General features: G+C 55.4%; 2 protein-coding genes across 2 annotated transcripts; one reads left to right on the top strand and one right to left on the bottom strand.

Moving 5' to 3' along the window:
• Positions 1–8520: 8520 nt before the first annotated feature.
• LGALS2 (galectin 2) lies at positions 8521–13396 on the top strand (the record flags this gene model as incomplete). The annotated part of the gene is given in 7 exon segments (XM_081127833.1): positions 8521–8526; positions 10922–11115; positions 12595–12678; positions 12680–12752; positions 12916–12932; positions 12934–13063; positions 13367–13396. Coding segments are annotated over 7 exon segments (534 nt in total).
• A 248-nt stretch (positions 13397–13644) lies between these two features.
• Positions 13645–20849, bottom strand: CDC42EP1 (CDC42 effector protein 1). The gene is made up of 3 exons (XM_081129206.1): positions 20735–20849; positions 15829–16577; positions 13645–14881 (listed from the first exon to the last, which is right to left on the bottom strand). Exons 2-3 carry the CDS (start codon positions 16289–16291, stop codon positions 14241–14243), a joined length of 1104 nt encoding a protein of 367 aa, XP_080985332.1. The 5' UTR covers positions 16292–16577; positions 20735–20849; the 3' UTR covers positions 13645–14240.
• Between the last annotated feature and the right edge of the window lie 2069 nt (positions 20850–22918).

Below are 22918 nucleotides of genomic sequence, written 5' to 3'. Positions count from 1 at the left end.
CTGCCTCCCGCCACCCGGGCATGTGCCCTGACTGGGAATCGAACCCCTATCGCCTGGATCCTAGGTCGATGCTCAACCGCTGAGCCACGCCCGGCCGGGGAAGGTCTGATTTTTAAAACAGCTTTATTGAGATATAAGTCACATAACATACGATTCGCCTGTTTAAAGTGTACAATGCAATGTTTTCTGGTGTGTGTGTGTGTGTGTGATGTGCCTGTGAGTCGGCTCCGCCCCTGGCGACCCTGTGAATGAGTGGCGTCCACCATGTCCTGTCCTCAACAGCCCTGCTCGGCTCCTGCGGGCTCGTGCCTGCGGCTTCTTCCAGGGGGCCAGTCCATCTCGTATTTGGGCTTCCTCTCTCCCTGCGGCCTCCTATGTTCCCCAGCAGCATTGTCTTTTCCAAAGAGCCCTTCTCATGAAGTGCCCGAAGTAGGACAGCTTCGGTTCTGTTATTTCTGTCTCCACAACGTTTCAGGCTCAAGTTGCTCCGGGACCTACTTGTTCATCTTGCTGGCAGCCCAGGGTATCAGCAGAGCCCTCCTCCAACACTGTCTTTCAAACGAATCATTTTTTTTTCTATCAGCCTTCCTCACTGTCATGGTATCCATACATAGTAATTAGGAATATTCATATTACACTATTAATTTTTTTAAATTGTAGCAAAATATATATAGCATAAAATTTTCTGTTTTAACCATTGTTAAGATCACTGTTCAGTGGCATTAATCACATTCACAATGTTGTGCCACCATCTCCATCTATTTCCAAAAGTTTTGCCCCATCCCAAACAACTTCTTTGCTCGTAAGTCAATAGCTCCCCATTCTCCCTCCCCCAGCCCCTAGTAACCTCTAACTCACTCTCTGTCTCTACGAAGCATCTACTGTAGATATTTCATTAAAGTGGAACCACACGCTCTGTGCTTCTGTGTCTTCCTTCTTTCACTGGGCACGTTTCCAAGGTTCGCACACACTGAGGCGCCAGCACTGCATTCCTTTTGAGGGCTCAATGCTGTTCCTTTGTGCTTAAAGCACGTTTTGTTTATGCGGTCATCTGCTGACAGGCACTGACTTCTTCCATCTTCTGTCTATTGTAAGTAACATTGCTACGAACACTGGTATACAGCACTTGCCCAAGTCCCTGCTTTCAGTTCCTTCCAACCCCCTTTAGGAGTGAAAGTGCTGGGTCACATGGTAAGTCTAATTTTAGCTTTTTGAGGGATCGTCAAATTGTTTTCCATAATCTCCGCACCATTTTACATCCCTGCCAGCAACGTGTGAGGGTTGGAAAACCAAACAGGTGTCCGCTGCTTGCCCTGAAATGAACAGACCCGGGTGAACCGATGGGGAGATGTCTCATTCTTGTAGGCTGGGCGGAAGACACAGGGCCTGAAGCTCCGGGAGAGAGGGCGCGGGACCTTCCAGAATCCCACGGGGAGAAGGGCTCACAAGCCACTGGAATCTCCAGCCTGTGAGGTGGGTGGTGGAGGCAGAGGGAGTAACTGAGGCCCAGAGATCACCAGACAGTGGGCTGGAAGGTCACTGCTCCCAGCCCCTCCTGCTGCAGCTGGGGAGACAGAGGCTTGGGGCTGTCCCGTGTCCAGGGGTGCGGGGCCTCGCAATGGCCCAATGCTTGGGAAACGTTCAGCAAATGCCAGTCATTAGCTGTTAACTACGGAATAATAATACTTGAGCACCTACCGTGTGTCAGATTCTGTCTGCCAAGCCCAGAAGAGACCATATGTTCTGTGTTCTGCTTCTTATAAGCGGCAAGAGGATTGGTTTTCATAGAGAACATCTCTCTAAAAATTAAACAAGTAAAGTAAGCTCTTTCTGTATTTGGTGGTCCTGGAGTGCTCTTCCTGCGGGGGGGGGGGCACCCCAGCCCTGAGTCTGGTTCCTCCTCCCACTCCTGGGCCACCCAATCTTCCTGTGGACAAAAAAGTCTGCTACACCTTGATGGCCGGGTCACAGTTGATGGGGCGAATCCATGGGGGTGGAAACAACACCTGGATTACAACCCAAGGGTGGAACCAAATCCTCCGCAGGGCGGATGGGTGTCTCTTCTGAAAATTCACCCAGCACCAAGTGTGTGTGCAGGTAGGTGTGACCCTGAGAAGGAGACTCCCTTGTCCAAAGGGCCCAGATAATATGCTGGAGGGGGGCAAGGAGGGAGCGATGGGGCCCTGTGTGTCGTTAGATTGGAGCCTTTGAAAATATCCACCCTTCTGGGCTCTGTGATGAGTGCTTCCTGCTGCTGACCCACCATCCAACCACCCGTCTATCCACCATCCACCCACTTTGCGTTAAGACCAACACGAGAAGGTCCAGCCAAGAGCTGGGGAAGAGTTCTCGGTGGTGGGAACAACACGGACAGAGGCTTGAGGCTGGAGCGAGCTTAGCGAGGTCAAGGGACAGAGAGGTCAGTGTGGCCAGGGGACATGCGGGTGAGATGAGGCTGCAAGGTGGACAGGGCCAGGTCAGGTGGGCCTTGTCAGCCAAGAGGGGTTTGGATTTTGTTCTAAGGGCGTGGAGGGTTTAGAGCAGGAGAGCAGGGTGCCATCATTTCTGTTTTACAGAGACCTCAACAGGCGGTGGAAGGATTGTGGGGCAGGGGCGGAGGACAGCTAAGTGGCTGTGGCCCATCCCCTCCTCCCCCAAATTCCTTCCTACCTCAAGGCCTCTCTCCAGCTCTAGGTGAGGCGAGGATGACCCAAAGCTCCAGGGGACCTACACGATCCTGGAGAAACGCCAGCTGGGCGTGCAGCCAGCACCTAGGGTTCAGAGTGGGGCCACCAAACCTGGCGATCAGGTTAAACAAGGAAGATCCCTGGACTGGGCGAAGAAGCCAGGGCTCTGGGAAGGTCTCTAAAAGGACAGACGGCCACCTGGGCAGAGCTGGAGAAGCAGGGCCGGGCATCCGCTCAGGCAGCCGGACATCCAAGCAGGCTTCAAAATGATACTTCATAAGTGAACATTTCTTCAGCACTGGACATGGGTCTGCAGTGCACTCAGCGCTTCACATATGTTCTTCCTTAAGGGTCACATCTACCCTTCCAGGCGTGACAGTTCCAGGTCCCATTTTACAGATGGGCAAACAGAAGCCCAGAGAGGTTACGTGAATTGCCCTAGAAAAAGGCCTCCCTGGGCCCGAGGCTGACACACCTGAAGGAAGACTTTGGGAGTAGGAGGGATTTGGACCTGCATGGAGACTGGCAAGCACAGATCCTGAGCCCCAGCCCTGTCCAGGAGAGACAGGCCCCGACTGGCAGGTGTGAGCATCTGGCCCCCTTGCGCTGGTACATCTGGCTGTCACGGGCATCTTTCTTCTCGCTCCCCCATGATCTGGTCCCAGGATCCCCTGGCTCCGGGAAGTTGGACACCGGCTGCCCAAGAAGACTTGTCCTCCAGGGGCAGGGGAAGGAGCGTGCTTGCCGACCCGAGTCCAGGCCTGGGATGCTGGTCCTGTCTGCTGCTCATTGCAAGTTCGCTCCAAGTGTCTGCGTGGGCTCCTGCCTTCATCATCTCTGGTGAAACTGTTACCCATTTAGAAGTTCTCTCCCAAAAGAAGGAAGCAAGGAAGGATACATTTTACTTATTTATTTTTTGAGCATCTATTATGTGCCCCACATGCTACATAAGTTAACTTTTTAAATTAAAAACTTAAAAAAAATTCTCATACTCCCCCATGAGGAAGGCACTATTATTAGCTCCCTTTCACAGATGAAGAAACTGAGGTTCAAAGAATTCGCCACGGCTGCTTGGCTTGTAGGCGACAGCGAGGACTTGACATTCACCCTTTTCAATCCTAAACCTCAGCACTTCCCATGCCGCCCACCTGCCTCCCTGGGGAGGGGTGAGCTGGGAGGGGAGCAGGGCGGATATGACCCATGTGTTGATCTGTTTGTTCTTCGGAAGGAAAAGGACTGGAAAGGAGATAGGCCGGGATATCAGAGACCTCAGGGCCAAAGTCCCCCAACAGCAGGAGGCCGGTGGGCAGCAGGTACAGGAAGCCACAGGCTGTTTCCATTAGGTGCAGCGAGCGGGCGCGATACCTTGGGCCCAGGATACTTTAGGGGCCATTGAAGTGTTTTAATGTCTTGAAAATCAGAAGAACAAAATGAACTGAACTTTTAGGTTGAAGAAAATGTCTTAACATGTAACAATAATATATTCATTCAATGCAGTTTTAAAATATAATTATATATAGGGTGCCCCCCAAAACTATATATACACTTTAACAGCTGATAACTCACCTAATTTTGAAAATGAACTGTATGTTAATAAACACTGACTTTATAATCACTCAAAGCGTGCATACATTTTGGGGGACACTCTGTATATGTGTGTGTATGTACGTGTATATGTAATATAGAAATATTTTTTCGTGGGGGGGCATGAACGCAGAAGTACCTCAGGCACAGGAAAGTCACAGTGGAGCCCTGGGAGGTTGTGAGAAGAACATTCCACAGGCCCGAGGGCTCAGGTGCAGCGCCAGGTGGGGCGAGCTGCCCCCTTTCCAGCCACACAGGTGGAACTCTGGGCTCCTGGGAAGGATAATAAATATCATCTGTTAACTTGTAACAAAACACCAGGCTTTAGCTCCCGGAACCCTCACAACACTTACTGTTCTCAGCTTACGGAGGAGACCGAACCCAGAGAGGTTAACCAGCTGGGCCTGAGGCCACGCAGCTGGTGAGCGGCGGAAGCAGGAGTCCAGTCCTGTCTTTACATTCACTGACTCCCTCCGGCCCCGGGAGCCTGGGCTTCCACTGGGGCGCAGTGGACTGTTGTCCAGTCGTTTCCTGCGCCCAAGCTGGTCTCCCCGCTAGACTTGGTCTCTTTAAGGCCTGCGTGTATTTTATGCTTTTCTTCTATGGCGTCCTCAATCCCATGCATTTGAATAAAGTCATGTGCGTTTGTGTTACATGAGGGTGGCCCTGTGTGGCCAGCTAGGCGATGTCCTTCCTGGCACCCAGAGGTGTTCACGCCAGCAGCTTTGTATGGCTGTCCCTCACTGTCGTCCTTTAGTGCAGCCTGGGGGCCTCATGTGCAATCAGTGAGGGCCCATCATGAAGTTCTGGGAACCTGCTTCTGTAGCTGCCTTTTCCCTTCACACTGTACCACGAGCAAGGAACATGGCCATAGAGGGTCTCCAAAAACTGTGATTAAAAATTATTATTTATTGATTTTTTTGAGAGAGAGAGAGGAAGGAAGAGAGAGAAAGAGAGAAGCACCGATTCATTGTTCTGCTTCTCTGTGCACTCACCGGTTGCCCCCTGCGTAGGCCCTGACTAGAGATCGACCCTGCAATCTGCGTATCGGGACAATGCTCCGACCAACTGAGCTAGCCGGCCAGGGCCCCCCGAAATGTGCTTTTTGACGGCTGCATAATAGTTCATTTATATTTTCATAGCATCCTTAACTTAGCCAGTCCTGTATTATTGATGTTTCACTTTCCAACTCTTCCCCAAAGCCTATTAATATTATTATTGCTATTCAGTATTTATTTATTAAACACTCACTCTGTGCTGAGAACAACTTTCTGATAATCTAGCTTGATTCAAGGGTAATGTTTGGAATACTGAGGAGAGCATCTTAAAACCTATCAGAAGTGGCCAAAGTGGTGGTCAGAGGAAAATTTATAACCTTAAATGCATTAATTAGTCAAAAGAGCAGGTGAAAAATTAACGAGCAAAACATGCAGCTTAGGAAGCTAGAAAAAGAGCAATAAAAGAAGCGAAACACTAAAAGAAAAAAAAGCATAAAGGAAAGAAATAGCTGGTTCTTTAAAAAGATCAATATAGTAGAATGTCTAGGGACACTCATGGACTGCAAATTCTTTAGCCAAGAGGCCTTCATGAATATTGTTTTTCCCACCAAGCTTCCGATAGCAATTGCTTGGCAAAGTATATTAGTTATCTGTTGCTGCGGAACAAATTAACCAGAATTTAGGGACTTAAAATAAGAAACATGTTTCTCATAGTTCCTGTGGGTTAGAAACCCGGATGGGATGTAGCTGGGTGCCTTCTGGCTCAGGCTCTCCAGAAGGCTGCAATCATGGTGTTGGCTACACCAGCCACCCCAAGGCTTAAGTGCGGGACATCCACTGCCAAGTTCACTCACATGGCTGTCAGCAGGCCTCGGGTCTTTGGCAATTGGCTGGGGACATTAGTTCCTTGGCACATGGACCTCTCCATAGGACTGCGTGTGACATGGCTGGCTGGCTGGCTTCCTCCACAGCCCGGGCAGAGAGAGGGAGAGAGAGAATATACGCAGGAATGTGACAGGGTGGGGAGAGAGCAAGCACACGGTCTTTTTGTAACCAACTCTTGGCAGTGACATACCGTCACTTTCGCCATCTCCTAGTGTTTTATTAGTTAGAATAGAGTCGCTGGGTTCAGCCACACTCAAGGGGACCCAGTTGTACAAGGGTGTGAATAGCAGGGGCCATCCCAGAAGCTGCCACTACCAAAAGGACTTAAGGTCATGCCCCGTCGGTCAGATATTCTTTTTGCTAAGGGAGGCAGTGGTACACGCCTTGACAGTCATCTGAGCAATGGGTTGGCAGACAAGGCAAGCTCTGCTACTTGCTAGGTGTATACATCCTGGGCACCTTTGCTCTTTGTCAGAAATGGAGTAATAATGAAAGTCACCTTGAGAGTTTATTGAGCTTGTTGTGACAAGGGCTGGAGAAAGCACTTCGTGAAATTCAGAAGGTAGGTATTATTAAGAGAATAAAGTTGGAGATGCAAGGGTAGAGATGTGGGTTCTCCCTCCCTCCCTCCCTTCTTACTTCTTTCTAAAAACCTTTCATTGATGTAAAACATTTGCACAGAAAAGTGCACAATTCAGAAATATGTTCCTTGTCCTTAAACATTTTTTTCTAAAACAAGTGGAAGGGAGAGAGAGAGAGAGAAACACCGATCGGGGCTGGGGGTGGAGCCTGCAACCCACGTACGTGCCCTTGGCCGGAATTGAACCTGGGACCCTTCAGTCCTCCGGCCAAGGCTCTAACCACTGAACCAAACTAGCCAGGGCTAAAACAAGCAAACTCTTAAGTTCTTTTCACTTTGTGCACTTTCCAAAACCTCCAGTGAGCTAGAATTACTCTTATAATCAGAAAAATACCACCTTTTCATGTGTAGTTTCTGGTGCTTGGAGAGCTTCCCCGTATGAAGCATTTGAAAACGCCTTATCTTGCTCGGGCTCTGCCAGGGCCCTGGGAAAAGGCCCAGAAGGAATGCATTTCCTCGTGGGTAAGGCACGGAAACCACTGTTCTCTGGGGCGCGGGGGACTGCAGGTGGCGTCGTGTGTAAGCACCGGGCAGCGAGCCACCCGAGCCACCGTGGGCCCCTGCCCAGGCGGGCCCTGCGCTGGGCCAGCTCCCGCACCCCGCCCACGGGCCCCGCCAGCTCTAATGGAAAAGGCTCGGGCTCGCCAGACCAGGGCTCTAGAAAATTCTACTCTGGGAATCCGCCCTAAATTAGCTGTTGTGATGCTGTCAATCTTTATGTGCAAATGCATTTAATGCAGCAGTTTCATAGCGGACATCTCGGATGGATGTAAGCGTTCAGCAGAGGAAGTTGGGTAAATACAGTTAGCCGTTGAAAGGTGGAATATTTCACTGCCATTTAAATACAGCCCTGGAATACAGATCATGGGTTTTAATGTTTGCTGAAGGAAGGATCGACCGGTGCAGAGACGGAGGGGGGCCTAGGATATAAATCCGTAGACAGCCGCCAACGGAAGGAAATGTGCCAACCGGGTAAGCAGGTCTCCTCCTGGGAGGCGTGGCCAGTGAGGGTTTTCTTCTTAATTAATAGCTCGAACTGCCTGTGGTGAGCATGTCGATTCCAGAGAAATGGAAGTAAGGAGCCAAGCGTTTAAATCTCCAGCAGGCCCCTACCTCAGCCCCCTCTCTCCCTTCTCCACTTTTAACACTTAGTTGTAGAATCTTCTAGATATTTTCTTTGAATCCACCAGGTATGGCTTTTAAAACTTACATGTACAGCCCTGGCCAGTGTGGCTCAGGTGGTGGAGCGTCATCCCCTGCACCGAGAGGTCACTGGTTCGATTCCGGGTCGGGGTACATGCCCGGGTTGGGGGCTGGATTGAGGCAGTTGATCGATGTTCCTCTCTCCCTCTCTCTCCTTCCCTTTCTATCTAAAAAGTAAATAAAAACATTAAGAAAACCAACTTACATGTACACCCAGAAAAGTCATGGGGTGGGGGAGGAAACAGAAGCGCTGGGCTCCTGACCCCCAGTCCCGCTCTAACCCTTGGTCTCCTGGAGGCTGGGCTGGAGGGGCCTGGAGGATGCTCTGGGCTGGGTGGGGTGGGCCTGCTAAGCAGTCTCCTGTCTGTTTGTTCTGGGTACCTGGGAAGAAGGGCCCAAAGTCCCCATTTACGGCCTTGGGGGAGTTAATGCGTAGTATTCTAGGATATAAACTGGACCGGAGGTGAGACCCTGAGCCCAGGCCTCCGGCAGCCACCAAGAGCTGCCTCTGGGAGCTGCCACCATGTCGGTGAGGATGTTGGTTTCTCTGCCATCCACATCTTTGCCTGAATGGAGATGGGGTTGCAAGGGGAAGAATGTTATTCTCCTCTCCAGGCCTCAGTTTCCCCATTTGTATAGTGAGGAAGTTGGACAGCTGGTCTCCACCGCCCTTTGGCATCCAAGTTCTCTGCTTCCTCCACTATTATGCTGAGTCTGCCTTTCCCTCTCTAGTCTTAGTTTGTTCATCAGTGATATAGTTTTTAAATTTTCTTATTTAAAATTTTTATTGATTTTAGAGAGAGAGAAAAAGGGAGAAAGAGACAGAGAGATCAATTTGTTATTCCACTTTTTTATGCATTCATTAGTTGCTTCTTGTATGCGCCCTGACTGGGGATTGAACCCGAAACCTTGGTTTATTGGGACAATGCTCTAACCAACTGAGCTACCGGGCTAGGGCTGCCCATTGGTGTTAACAGTGGTAATAATAACTGCTAACATCTATTGAGCTTTATAAAGATGAAAACTGAGGCTCGGAGATTAAATTGTCCAAGGTCATAATCTGTAAATTGCAGGGGGTTGAGTGGATGGACACTCTTTGGTTCCTTTTTTTCAACCCTCACCTGAGAATATTTTTTTCCATTGCTTTTCAGAGAGAATGGGAGGGAGAGAGAGAGAAACATGGATGTGAGAGAGACACATTGACTGGTTGCCTCCCTCAAGCACCCTGACCAGGGCCAAGGATCAGGCCTGCAATTGAGGTGTGTGCCCTTGGCCAGAATCAAGCCCGGAACCCTTCAGCCCACAGGCCGATGCTCTAACCACTAAGCAAAACAGGCTAGGGACTCTTTGATTCTTTGATTGCAAACCTGGCTATGCCATAGCTTGCTGTGTGGCCTTGGATGAGTCATTGGCCCTCTCCGAGCCGCAGTGTCCTGCGTTTGGGGAATTGGATCACAGACCACCTCTTCTGAGCATTAGATGGTGTGTTAGTTTCCTGTGGCTGCCATACCAAATTTATTCTCTTACAGTTTTGGAGGCTAGAGGTCTGTAATTGAGGTGTTGGCAGGGCCACGCTCTCTCTGAAGACTCTAGGGGAGGATCCTTTCTGGCCTCTTCCAGCTTCTGGTGGTAGCCGGCAATCTGTGGCGGTCCTTGGCTTGTAGCTGCAGCTCTCGGTCTCTGCCTCCGTCCTCACGTGGCTTTCTCCTCTGTGTCTGGGTTTCTGGGTCCCAATTCCCCTTTTTATAAGGACACCAGTCCTATTGGATTTAGGGCCACCCTAAATCAATAGCACCTGATCCTAACCTGCTTGCACCTGCCAAGACCCAGTTTCCAAATAGGTTCCAGCCCCAGGTTCCAGCTGGACCTGCTTTGTTGGGAGACACTATTCAGGCCAGTACAGGCGGGATGCTGAGCGTGAGCGAGACTGGAGGGGTCCGGTGTGGGAGGCATGAGCCTCTGCCTCTCAGGGAGGGACTCTGAGGCCCAGACACTCTCCCAACTTTCTTCTTCCCCTGGTCGCCCCACCCATCCCCTTTCTTTCGGCCTTCTCCAAAGACCTAGGCCAAGTCTCATATATTACAGATGGGGCACCGAGGACCAGAAAGAGGCACAGCTGGCCCCCAGGTCACTCAGCCAGTCGGGGGCAAAGCGGGCACTAGATGCGGACCACTGATACCTGCCTCCACCCCGCCCCAACTTTGCCTCCCTGTCTCCCTCCGGGCCTCAGACTTTATTGAGTGGGGGCAGGGATGCTGGCCGGTGCCTTCCCACAGGCATCCCTGTTTGTCCAGCTGCACCCCTGACCCTGGATAACAGTAAGTAGCCACAATGACGGTCGCCCCTCAGTTTGCCTGTCTGTGCCAGGCCTAGCTACATGTGGGGCTTAGCAAACGCAGTCTCGAATTCTCCCAACCAGCTTGAAGGTGGCTGCTGCTGACCTCAGGGCCTCCGACAGTACTGCAACTGGTCTCCAATGAACAAACCAAATGAGCCCATTTCATAGATGAGGAAAGTGAGGTTGGGAGAGGGACTTGGAGGGATGTTTCATACATATGACTTCTGGAGTTTTCTAGATTCCTAGTTTTAGGTGGACTGAGACTGCATGCCTCTGATATATTCATTTTCGGTTAGTAAACTGACTCCAAGTTCGTGCAGGAACTAAAAACTATGTCCTCGATTGGGGGATTCTGCCGAGGGCACTGGGCCTTCATCACTTGAACACGTTTGGGAACTGTGAGGTCACCAGGGACCACTCTACCCATTTCGCAGATGGTCATAAACTGAGGTTCCCTCAGCTGGGCCCTCTATCTCTAGATCCAGCTGTTCTAGTGAGGCTGGGATGGGTGAGAGCAAAGCAAAACAGGCAATAGGGGGGCTCTGGGAAGCCTCAACCAGAGCACTCTGGCTCTCACCCTTCCCAGCTCTGCACCCTCATGTGGGCAGTGGGACATGTGGCCAGGCCAAGATGGGGTAATACTCATGACAAGCACCTGGGCACCCGCGTGGTTGATGCTGTGGGGGCTGCTTCCCTGTTGGTGCAGGGGAAATTTGAGATTATGAATATGTTGGGGACAACTCTGAAGATCAAGGGCAAGATTGCCGATGCTGCTGACAGGTGAGCAAGGGGGAAGGTGGGGCGTGGGGTGGAGCGGGGAGAGGGAGGGGGAGGACTGTCCACAGGCCTGGAACAGGCCCGTAAGGTGGGGGCAGGCAGGGCAGCCCAGTGAGAGGGTCGGAGCTGAGAGTGAGCTGGGGGAAGCCGGCCTTTCTTAACCCTTGCTCGCTCCCGCCCCTGCCCTCAGGGCCTGCCCTCAGGGCCTGGGAGTGAGGGCCCTGAGAATTTCGCAGCCGAGGCCGCATGCTCTACTCCTAGGCTTCAGCAGACACTGAAGGGGCACGTGGAGAAGCTCCTGGAGCTCTGCCCAGCCCCCTGTGGGTCTGGTGCCTCTACAGAAAGCCCAAACCCTCAGGGACACCACCCTCCTTACCCAGCCGAGGGGCAGGCGGCCAGCCTTTCACACACGTTAGATCAGGGGCAGCCACCAGGGGGCGCCAAGTGGTCCCGTTTGCATTCTCTCTGCAGGCAGCGGATACATCGATCCAAGGGGGTGGGGTGGGGGTGGGGAGAGGTGTTACAGCTCAGCCCTGGGCTCCTGTGTGTGTGTGTGTGTGCGTGTGTGTGTGTGTGTGTTACAGCTCAGCCCTGGGCTCGTGTGTGTGTGTGTGTGTGTGTGTGTGTTACAGCTCAGCCCTGGGCTCGTGTGTGTGTGTGTGTGTGTGTGTGTGTGTGTGTGTGTGTTACAGCTCAGCCCTGGGCTCCTGTGTGTGTGTGTGTGTGTGTGTGTGTGTGTGTTACAGCTCAGCCCTGGGCTCCTCTGTGTGTGTGTGTGTGTGTGTGTGTGTGTTACAGCTCAGCCCTGGGCTCCTGTGTGTGTGTGTGTGTGTGTGTGTGTGTTACAGCTCAGCCCTGGGCTCCTGTGTGTGTAGCACGTCAGCATTTCTTGGAATTGACCTCCATCACCTTTTCATGGGGGGGGGGGGGGGGGAGGCAGGTGCATGGGATAGAAGCCAAGAGAAAACTCACCCCTTTCTCTTACTTGGGTCCCTGAAGGTTGCAGAAAAGTGGGATACCTCTAGTCTAAGACCTCCCAGTGAAGGCACCCCACGACTCAGAACGCCCACTCTCAGGGAACTCTGAAGGTCTAACCCAGGCTTCTGTGGTGACCCTACCAAGAAGTCACACAACCTCTGCTCGCATACTTCTAATGACAGGGAGCTCCCCACCTTAGGCTGATGGCTGTTTATGGCCAAATTTAATAGGTCTTCAGATCGCTAAGGACAAAATTCTCTCCCCCAGGATAGACACTCCCAATTCCTGAAACTGTCACTACCAGTTCCCCTCCTGCAGAGAACCTTAGTCCTGTGCTTCTAGTGCCAAGCCTGACCATGTCACCTGCTTTGTTTTAAGGCACAGACCTCAATAAACACCTTTCTCCGGCGATTCTTCCAGCTTGTGGTTAACTGAGAGCCTATGACCTAAGCTGTTTTACCCAGGCTGGCCTTTAATCCTCACCTGTCACCCCTTCCCCGGCAGCTTTGTGATTAATCTGGGCCAGGGGACAGATAAGCTGGACCTGCATTTCAACCCGGGCTTTGGTGAATCCACCATTGTCTGCAACTCTGGACGGCAACAACTGGGGGCAGGAGCAACCGGAAGATCACTTGTGCTTCAGCCCAGGGTCAGACGCCAAGGTGAGGTAGAAGGAAAAGGGGCCTGAGGACAACGTCAAAGGGAGAGCCCAGGTGGCAGGGAACCCTGGCCTAGACAGTGTTGGCACTGTCCGAGCACCGGGCACTGCCTTGGCCCATTTTCAGGGTGCCTCCTGCCTCCCTGACACCCTCCCTCCCACTGCAGTTCACCGTGACCTTTGAGTGACAAATTCAAGGTGAAGCTGCCAGGCGGGCGTCAGTTGGCCTTTCCCAACAGGCTGGGCCACAGCAGCCAGAGCTACCTGAGCGTGCTGGGTGGGTTCAACAGCTCCTCCCCCAAGCCTGAGCTCGCAGCACCTCACCCAAGCTTCTTCCCAGCCACGGGGCATCCATGGCCCCTGGGCCCTGGCTCCCCACCTCTGGCCCCTCTGGCCCCATTTTCCTCCCCCAAGGCTAAGGCCAAACTTCAGAATCCACCTTTATCCTGTCTTTCTGTGGCAGAAATTGTGGTTCGTGTTCCCCATGCGTTTTAATGCTCATGAGACAGAGGAGGAAACTGAGGCACAAGGTCATAGGACTACCAAGTTGGGGTTGGGACACACCTCCAAACACCTCTAAGCACTGACTCCTGACTACCTATCCCCTGTTATCACCAGGGCAAGTGCCAAGCTGCCCCGTGGGATTAGAGGCAGGTACTGGTTCCAGGCGCCTGGGCCAGGGGCTGTTCCCGGAACTGCAGATAAGGGCTCCCACCTGGGTCTCTTATCTCGAGAACATTCATTCCAGCCTGGTTACTCATTACCCGTCTCGGCCCCTCTGTTCACTGGGGGCCCTGAGGGGGTCCTTGGCTTCCAAACCCAATGCTGAGGGTATTTAAGCAGGTGGAGCTGACACTGTACTCCCAGGTCCCCAGACATCTTGCAGAACACCTTTTATCAAAAAAGCCATTTTTAATCAGGACCCAGAGGCAAGTCTGGGGTGAGCAGGAAGGTGGGAGATCACACCTGGTTTTACCTTGAGGCTTCTGGGACGAGTGAGGGTGGGGCTGGGAATGCTGGGGAAGCAGCCTTAGTGAGGGCTGGGGCTCAGGGATGCAGCAGGACCCTGCTGGGGGCAGCTCCAGGGTGAGCTGGGGCAGCCGGTCCCTTTGGGAGGAGACAAAGGCCCTGTGTGATATGCTCCCTATCCCCCACCCCGCAAGGACAGCTTGCCCAGCACAAAGGCGGCACTGTAAGGCTGGGCCCTCCAGCCAGTGGGGGCGGGGCCGCAGGAATGGCCACTGGGTCCAGAGTGGCAGTGGGGGAAGCAGGTCAGTTCGGCAGGGCCCTCAGGGAACAGCCAGGTCCCAGAACAAGCCTGGCCTTCCTCCCATGTCTGTCCGGCAGAGGCGTGGGGGGTTCGGGGGCAACTTAGGTTCTCCCACCTATCATTGCAGAACCCAGCTGTCAGGTGAGGGGCAGGCTCTGCCCCTGGGCTCTTCACGGGCAGTGGCCTGAGGCTGGGCAGGGGCCTGGGCCTGTGCCCAGCGGTTCACACCTTGACCTCGTCGTCCTCGGCATCGGCAAACTCGAAGGTGTTTGCTTGCACCGTGCTGGGCACAGAGGCCCTGCTGCCTGCCTGGGGCGCCCCCCACTCTTCATCCAGGCTCTCCCAAGAGGCCCGGCCCTGAGGCAGCACCTTCACCAGCTCCCGCCGAGCATCCATCTCAGTATAGTGGCGGCTGCCCCGGCTGCCACTCCAGCCTGCTCCCCAGTGCCTGCCAGGGGCCATGTCAGCAGGTGCACGGGGACACTCTCCCACCAGGCTGGCCTTTGCCTCAGCCACTGGGCCCAACCCAGTGGTTACCCCGTTGGGGCACCGTCCACGGGGTGGAGGGCTTGAGGCAGGGGCTGGGGGGTTTGCAGTAGGGGCTGGAGGGTTTGCTGCAGGGGCTGAGGGGTTTTCCGCAGGGGCTGAGGCTGGGGTCTCAGCTACAGAGGCATCAGAGAGGCTCATGACCCCCAGCAGCTCGCTGAGGAGAGAGGGCCCAAGGTCGAGGTCCAGGCGGAAGGACAGGAGGGAGTCAGAGCGGCGAAGCTCAGGTTCAGAGGGGAAGGAACTGTCGCGGTCTTGGTCACGAGGCTTTTCTTGGCGAGGCACGCGGGAGATAGTGCAGAACCCGGAGTCCAGGCCTAGAAGAGAAATGGGGAGCAGGATCAGAGCTGGGGTTCCTGACCAGCAATTGGGGAGGGGAGAGGTAGGACCAACCCTAACTTGCTATGTGTACTCTCTAGCAAGTCTCTCCCCAGCCTGGACTCAGTTTGTCCCTTCTTTCCAATGCAGGGAAGCCTGTAGTCTCTCATGGGATCCTCCCATCAACCCTGGAAGCTGACAAAGGACATAATCTTCGTTCCCATTTTACAGAGGAAGAAAGTGAGGCTCAAAAGGGAAGGGCTCGCCCAGGGCTAGTCTGATGTGGTGGAACCCATCCTGGAGCCCAGATCTCCTCTCAGTTCCCGTTGTGAACTTGGCCATGGCCCCTGGTCTCCTCCCATGACAGTGGCCAATGGCTGAAGGGTGAACCCACAAAGTATGGGCTGGTCGCAGGGATGAAACCAGCAGCCAAGGTCCGACTGCATAGAAGTCACAGACTCAAAGGATGCCCTCCAAAAGTCCAGCCCCTGGCTCCAGGGCTACACAGCCTGAGGCACAGCGGTGTTACTGTGCGCCAGCCCTCAGGGGGTTCTGAGCAGCGGCCTGCAGGGGGAGCACGAGAGGCAGCCGCCTGTCGTGGGGCAAGGGCTGCAGCGCAGGGAATGGCCACCAGGTGGCAGCAGGAACCTTGGTTCCCAGGTGAGCTGTCCAGCGGAGCCCGGCAGCAGCCGCCTCCCCGCCCCCAGGGCAGGGGGCCCTGGCTTCTGTCCCTGTGAGTGGTTGTCCAGATCTGTCAGTGTATTTTAGGGAGTGGGCTGGTTCCCACCACCTGACCCCTCCCCACCCGTGGCCTGGGGTTTGGGCCTCACCTCCACGGTGACACCAAACTACTACGGGGAAAAGAGCTCGCTTGGAGGCTTGGGTAAACCATTGAACCCTGTGGGTCTCAACATCTGAAAAACGGGCAGACAACCCAGGCCCTCACCATAACTGGAGTGGCCGTCGGTGGAGGCAGCGGGGCTGCTGTTGAAGCTGAACTTGCTCACCACGAGGCTGTCGTAGGCGGCCTGGTTGAGCTGCGGCAGGGAGATGGCGTTCTTGATGATGGGGGAGACGGCAGGTGGAGCCGGCGAGGCTGGCTGTGGGGTAGCTATCCGCCGGGGCAGCGCCCCCACTCTGCGCACCTGCTGTAGCTTCTTGGCCAGGAAGCTGCGGGGTGAGCGGTGGGTGCCTCCGGAGCTGCCACCGTGGTTGCTGAGGAAGGAGGTGTCACCAAAGACGTCCCCACCACGGCCCACGTGCATGGTGTGTCGGAAGTCCCCGAGTGGGGGGCTGATCATGTCTGCAGTCAGCCGCCTCTTCCCATGCGAGCTGGACACCCAGCCCACGGGTGAAAGCTTGCCCAGGCTCATGACAGGGGGTCCTCGGGTTCCCTGGGGGCCCGGCATCAGCTCTGGCAGGTCACAGGTGCTGGTCCATGCCCAGCTGGGGCGTGGGGCAGGTGGCGGGTCCACTTTGCAGTTCCCTTCTTCTTGGCGTCAGGGGTGGACGGAAGCTGTTCCTCTGTTCTCCTAAGGTGCTGCCCCCAAATGCTGAGGCTGTGGGGGGTCCATGGTCTCTCCTTGAGGCCTGGCTCCTGGCCCAGTGGGATCAGCTGTAGATGTTCTGTCCAAAAAGATTAGGCACAAGACACGCCTCAAACATGGACAGCCCCTCTCCTGCCCAGGTGGAGACCTGAAAGAAAGACAGAAGGTGATGGTAGGCCCGGGGACCCTGGGGCCAAACAATATCAGCTACAGAGAATGCACAATGACCACCGATGATGGGGGCAGGGGCACTGACAAACTGCTGACAGACGCGGAGGAGGACTCACTGTGTGGGTCCGTGCATAGGAAACTTAACAGGCAAAACCGAACAATTCAGATAGAAATCAGAATTGGGGTTGCCTGTGAGCAGGTATTGATGGGGAGGGAGCACAAAAAATTCAGAGCTGTACACTTACAACGTATATGGTCATTTATTAAATGCCTACTAAGTGCCAGTGACTTATGTTCATCACTCATTTAACCCACACAAGAGCCCTGAGGGAGGCACTATAGTAGAGGGGAGAAACTGAGGCAAAGAAGTGAAGTGACTTGCCTGAGGCTACACAGGAGGAAATGGAGAATCGGGGCCCCTAAACCCAGGTCCCTGGAACCCTAAGCTACACTGCCTCCTGCTGGACGGTTGAGCAAGTCACCTCCCTTCTCCGTAGGTAAAACTGTCTTCCAGTGAGAGTGGCGGGAGGGAGGAGGTGCTCATGGAACCTCAGTGACCGGCTGTGCCAACAGCCTATACAGAGGCTCCTAAGGACCCTCCCCCTTCAAGGTGCTTCCTGAGAAAAGGATCCTGTGGTCAAATGTGGCTTTTTCCAGATGTCTCCTGCATGCCCGAGGCTCTGACAAGGCCCGGAGGAAAGAACTTTGTCATAGTTTGTCACAGTTTTGTAGGAGCCTTGTCGTCTCATCAGGGAAAAAGTTTTGGAAAAAGCTTGGCTGGTACCAAAAGCTATTCCCTTGCCTACTCCCTCCGCTCCTAATCTCCCGCAACCAATTTTTTTCTGAACTCCTCTTGGTCTGACCCTATCCCTTCTAGTATCATAGAAAGTTCTGGCTAAAGGATATCTATGGGCCTATGGTCCAACCTCCAGTTTTTCTGTGGCCCAGAGAAGGGTCAAACTTGCTCAAGGTCACATGAAGAGAGCTAGTCGAGACTTGAACTCAGAGCTTCTGACTCATATTGTTTGACAGGTTCCTGGAGCCGACTCTCGTCTCCCCAGATTGGCCACGCGCTCTGAGGGTGGGGCACCGATCTGGATTTTCCTGCCTTCTTCCTTCCCAGCACCCAGCTTGGTCTCTGCGCATGGCAAGTGCCAAATCAATACCGGTTTAATCAGGAGATCTTCGTGCCACAGGATAACCTTCATGCTAAACGACCACCCCTTGCTACCTTCTGAGCGAGGGTCAGTGTGCGATTCAGTGGCCTCACCATGTGACCTGGGCAAGTCACTTACCTCCACGGGCCTGGGACCTCAGCTGATAAAAGCTGATAATGATCCTTAACTCCAACACCTAGATCTGAGATCTGAGTCTCAACTTTTTTTTTTTTTTAACATTGCTGCCACCTCCAAGCATAAAAATCTCAATACTGCCCTTTGAATGTTATTTGAAATTCAAAATAGGTTAAATAACAAGATAAAAACAAAGAAGGCAATAAAACAAAGCTTGCTTTGTTTTCTGACTACATTCTCTTTCCTTCCCACCATCTGACCCTCCCCCAACCATAACTCCTCCCCTGGGGGGGGCGGTTCTGAATCATCCCTTCCCCTGGCACCCCTGGCACCAAGAAGTCCCCGCGGAATGTTTGCTGTAGCTATGAGTCCTGCTGCAGTTGGCCACCCATTACGTGATGTCATCTGATTCTCCAACAGCCCCTCAGAGGTGGCGGGTTAGCCCTTTTCACAGGGAGAGCCATGGTTTGGAGGGAAGGGACTTGGCCAAGGTCACATGGCAGGTACATGGCACAGGCCAGGCTTGCCTGCTCTGCAGATGAGAGATGACTGTCTGTAAGAAACTGTGGTGGGGGGGATCATTCTGAAATGCCACGTGAAGAGGTCACTGTGTCTGCCATGTGGCCACACCTACTTCTCTCCTATCCCTCCAATTCCCTGGCTTCTTGAAGCAGCCCCTCCTCTCTCAGCAAAAGGGACTCCCACTGAACCCCCATGGCCACTGTGACTTGGGAGACCAGCTTCTGCCTCAATCTTGTGATGATCTCACCTCCCAAATGCCTCTGGGCACCTCCAAAAGGTCTCCACCTGCCCACTGCAGTAGAGAGACCCTGTCATGCTGTGGAGCAGGGGGCAGGACACTAACACTGGGGACCTGTTTCTCCCACGTGGAAAACAAGAATAGCATAGAAGGCTGGGGCCCTCCCAGGAACACTGGAAGGGAGGAAGGTGCTGTGATTAAACTCCCAGATGCTGGAGCAGGGCGGCTCTAGGTTCAAACCCAACATCCTTATACTAACATCTCTCATTCCGGGGACTCTAGGTGGCAGCTGTTTGGCACTTGATGCTGACACAGGGTATTGCTGGCAATCAGGTGTGTGCTCTGGATGTCCTCGCACAAGTCTGACCTCCCCTCACTAGCCTTGGAATACTACCTGCTAATGGTCACAACATCCATTTTACAGATGAAAAAACAAGATACCGAAGGGAATTAACTTGCCCCAGGCCACAGAACAGAATAAGGGGAGTGGCTGGGAACTTCCCAGGATTCTACCATCAGCAGTAAAGGCCAGGGGAGGGTGAAGACTCCAGGGGTGTGAGGGAGCGTTGCTGGAGGAGGCCATGGCCAGCCCCTGAGCATGGGAAGGGCGGGTCCGGGACCGGGAGACTCAGCTCTGCAGATTCCGTGTGCCTGTGTCCTGGGCGAGCCTGGTCACCATGCAGCCTCGGGGTCCGGGAGTCCTTACATTCACCCTACAGAGGACAGTCAGGCCTGTGCACATGGTAAGAGTCGCTGGGGTGGTAATGGCCGCACAGACCAGGTTTGAGGCCCCAGGCGGGGACCGTGTTCTAGGAGAGGCCAGCAGGGGCCGCTGTGGAGCCACGTGGTTGGGGGGGCCCGGAGCCGGTCCGACTGCGGGGGTGGCCGAGGCGCAGGCGGGGGCGGCCGCGCGCGGCTCTCACCTGGGAGTCACCCCCAGGCCGCGGCGTGTGCCGGCCGCGCCGCCTCCGGTCCCCGAGGCAGTCGCGTGCACACAGCCGCCTCCCTGAGTGTCCGCTGGGTAACACCACCCCTCCCGAAGGGCGGCGGGCCCCGACCTCGGTTAGCGCCCTGGAATAGGGGGCTAACTCCTTGGGGGGCTGGCTTCTCAGACCCGTCAAAGCGAGCCGCTTCAAGGTGGAGACGGGGAAACTGAGGCCAGGAAAGAGTAGCAAGCGGTCTGCAATCTCAGCCGGCCAAGATTAGTAAGGGGGCGCACCGTGGGCTACAGGGGGCGGTAGGGGGAAGCGTGCGCGCGTGTGTGCGCGCGTGCGGAGTCGCTTCTAGCCCCAGCACCCCCAGTGAGAGCCAAGTCGTGCCCCGGGCCGGCGGGGCGGCTGCGGGCCGAGCCCCCGCGGAGCCGGGCTTCGGTCCCCGCGCCGCTTTCTGAGCCGCGGTGGCCTCCGAGTCAGTCCCTTGTCCTCTCTGAGCCACTTTCCCGTCTAGAGCACGGGCTTCAAACTTCGCGGGTCTTGCGAGGATCTCGAGGGCCGTCGGAATTGGAAGTCCGGGAAAGACTCGAGACCGAAAACCTCGCCCGGGGGCCCCGGGTTAGAGGCGGAGGGTCGCGCCGGGGGGAAGGGGACAGCCCGCTGCGGGCCCGAGGGGAACCGGACGGGATGACCTCATCCGCTGCTCCGGCCTGGAATGCAGCGGTTGGGGAGGGGGCAGGGTGCTCGGTGCATCCCCCAGCGCCCCCCCACTTCCCGCTCTCCGCGCCGGCCCCGAGCAGCCCTCATTCCGGCACAGCGCCCCCTCCCCGTTCCTTCCCTTCCCAGGGCAGGAAGGGGCACAGACGGCTCTCTGCTCGCCCCCTCCTTCTGCCACCCAGTTTACCGCTCCCCCCAAACCTCTGCCCCTCTCCGCCAGCCTGGAACATGGCAAAACCACCCCAAACTTGGAGCGCCCCCGCGCTGCTCCGCGCCTGGCACTCCAGGCCTTCCTGTTGGCACCCGGGCGCCTTCGGCGGACGGGCCCCCTCACCCGCCCCAGCCCGGGGAGCCTAGGAGGGTGCAGAGTCCCCGCGGGCGCCGCGTCCCCCCGCGCCCCCGCTCGGGGACCTGCGGGCCAGCTCGCTGTTACCTTCTCCCCGCGAGCCCCCGGGCCGGGGCGACAGCGGACGCGGTGGCGGCGGCGGCGGCGCGTCCCGGCGCGCAGCTGGGAGAGTGGCTGGGCCGGTCTGCGCCGCCCTGGCCGCGGGCTCCGCGGGCTGGCTCCGGGGCGGGGGCGGGGTGTGGGCGCGCGCCCTCCCCCCGCCCCCTCCCCGCCCGCGGGCGGGGCCGGCCCCCTCCGGGGCCCCTCCCGGGCACCCAGCTCGCCGCCCAGAGCAGCGGCCGGAGCGGGAGGGGGAGTGGCGGGGGCTCCAGCCAGCCGCCCGGGGTTAGGAGGAGCCAGGGAATGTGAGGGTTGTCCGGGCTAGGCGACTCGGGTCATCTGCAGCCCAGCCCCCCCCCCCCCCCCCCCCAGCGCTCTGCGTGGTCTAGGGGCGCCCCGACCTGATAACTCGCTCCCGGCCTCTCCAGCCACTTCCTGCGGGAGTTTCGGGAACCGGGAAGCTTGGCCTTGGAGGCCTTGAATGCCAGGGAGACCGCTTAAACCTTGAGTTTCCCCAGCTGGGGTGACCACTCCCTTTCTCCCAACCACCCATTCCTTTCCATCTTATACAGGCCCCGCAGGTGCCAAGACACAGACTTGAGCCAGACTCCGGGACAGGCCATGGCAGGCCACAGGTCGAGAGGTGTGTTGTGGTGGTCTCAATACATGGACCCTGAAACCCTACAGCACGCCTTCCTATTCCGCCCTGGCCATTACTTATCTTTTCTGAGCCTTAGTTTCCCTACCTGTAAAATGGGGTGATAAAAGCAGGCATCAGATGTTATGTTACTAAGTGCTCTTTGCTCTGTCAGCACCTAGGAGTCTTGCTGAACAGGTCAATGAGATCACACCTCAGATGGAGGGTTCAGAAAGCTTTATTAAGAGCACCCTCAACCCCGCTCCTGAGGGTCAGGGAGTCTGCTGTCCGCAGGACCCTGTGCCATCCTCTGGGAGGGGAGCTAGATCTCTGACTCCTGCTTCGGGTTCTTCTGTTCTCTCCTGATCCTCCCCTCGGACCGTGAACTCCCTGAGGACAGGCAGGAAGTCCTGGGGGCAGTCCTTGCATAGAGACCCCTACCAGGCTTGCAGGAGAGGGGAGGGGCTCACTAAGGCTTCCTAGCGGAGGTGATACCCGAGTTAAGTTGTAAACGGTACACAGGCAGAGGGAAAGGCAGTGGAAGTGCCCACATACCTGGCAGGAGACAGTGCCAGCAAAGGGTTGGAGCTAAGGATCCCCACGAAGGAGGCAGGCCTGGCTGGAGGAAGTGGCCTGAGCATGGACCTGGCTGGGGACCAGGAGCCCTGTTTGCACACAGGTGGAGGAGACACGGTTTGTTCACAGAGTGCTGGGCTTTTTTCATTGTCTTCCTGAATCCTTGTGCTGGCCACCAAGGGAGGGGGTTATTTGCACAGCTGGAAAATGGGGAAACTGAGGTAAAAGAATTCTAGCCCCTGGTAGGGGCACGGTCAAGTGGCACAGGGGTACGATTGAGACTCCAGTCCGTCAGAACTCTTTTCCTAGGGTCAGGCTTTGTCCCAGGAGAACTGGGAATAGTCTCAGAGGCGCTGAAGAGCATGGGTGAGGGAGAAGGGGGGCTGCACTTGAGAGGCAGGGACCAGTCAGTGGTGGGCACGGTCAAGGGCTGGGAGAGAACTGGGCCGGGTCTTGAGGGCTTAAGCTTGGGCCAGGTGCGCAGCCTCACCGAGGCAGGGATGGGAGCAGCAGGCAGCGTGTGCATCTGGAAGCTCTGGTGTGCGCACAGAACGTACAGGAAGGACAGAGACGGAGGCAGGGACTACTAATAGCAGTGGCAATACCAGCATTTGTTGAGCATCTAGTGCATACCTGGCCCTACGGCCTCTTATAGCATCACCACATTTAATCATCGTGGGAGCCCCGTTGGGACTGTACTGGCTGCCATCATGTCCCATTTGCAGAGAAATTAAGTGACTTGCCCAGAGCTGCCCACTGCGGCAGGATGTCCTTACTTCCTGGTTTGCCCAGGACAATCCCAGATGATGCCTACTGTCCCGGTGAAATTATTAATAGCACTTCCTTTCCCTCTCAAAGGTGATCGGGTTAGACGATAAATTACATGTCACTCTGGTCGGAGAGGGTCCTCAGAGCAGCTGGCAAAGGTGTGATGTCAGAGACCCAAACCCTGGCCATTG

The sequence above is a fragment of the Miniopterus schreibersii genome (genome assembly GCF_964146895.1).
Source record: "Miniopterus schreibersii genome assembly, chromosome: 2".
NCBI lineage: Eukaryota > Metazoa > Chordata > Mammalia > Chiroptera > Miniopteridae > Miniopterus > Miniopterus schreibersii.
Note: the sequence above shows the minus strand (reverse complement) of the source record. Positions and strands in the feature narration are given on the sequence as shown.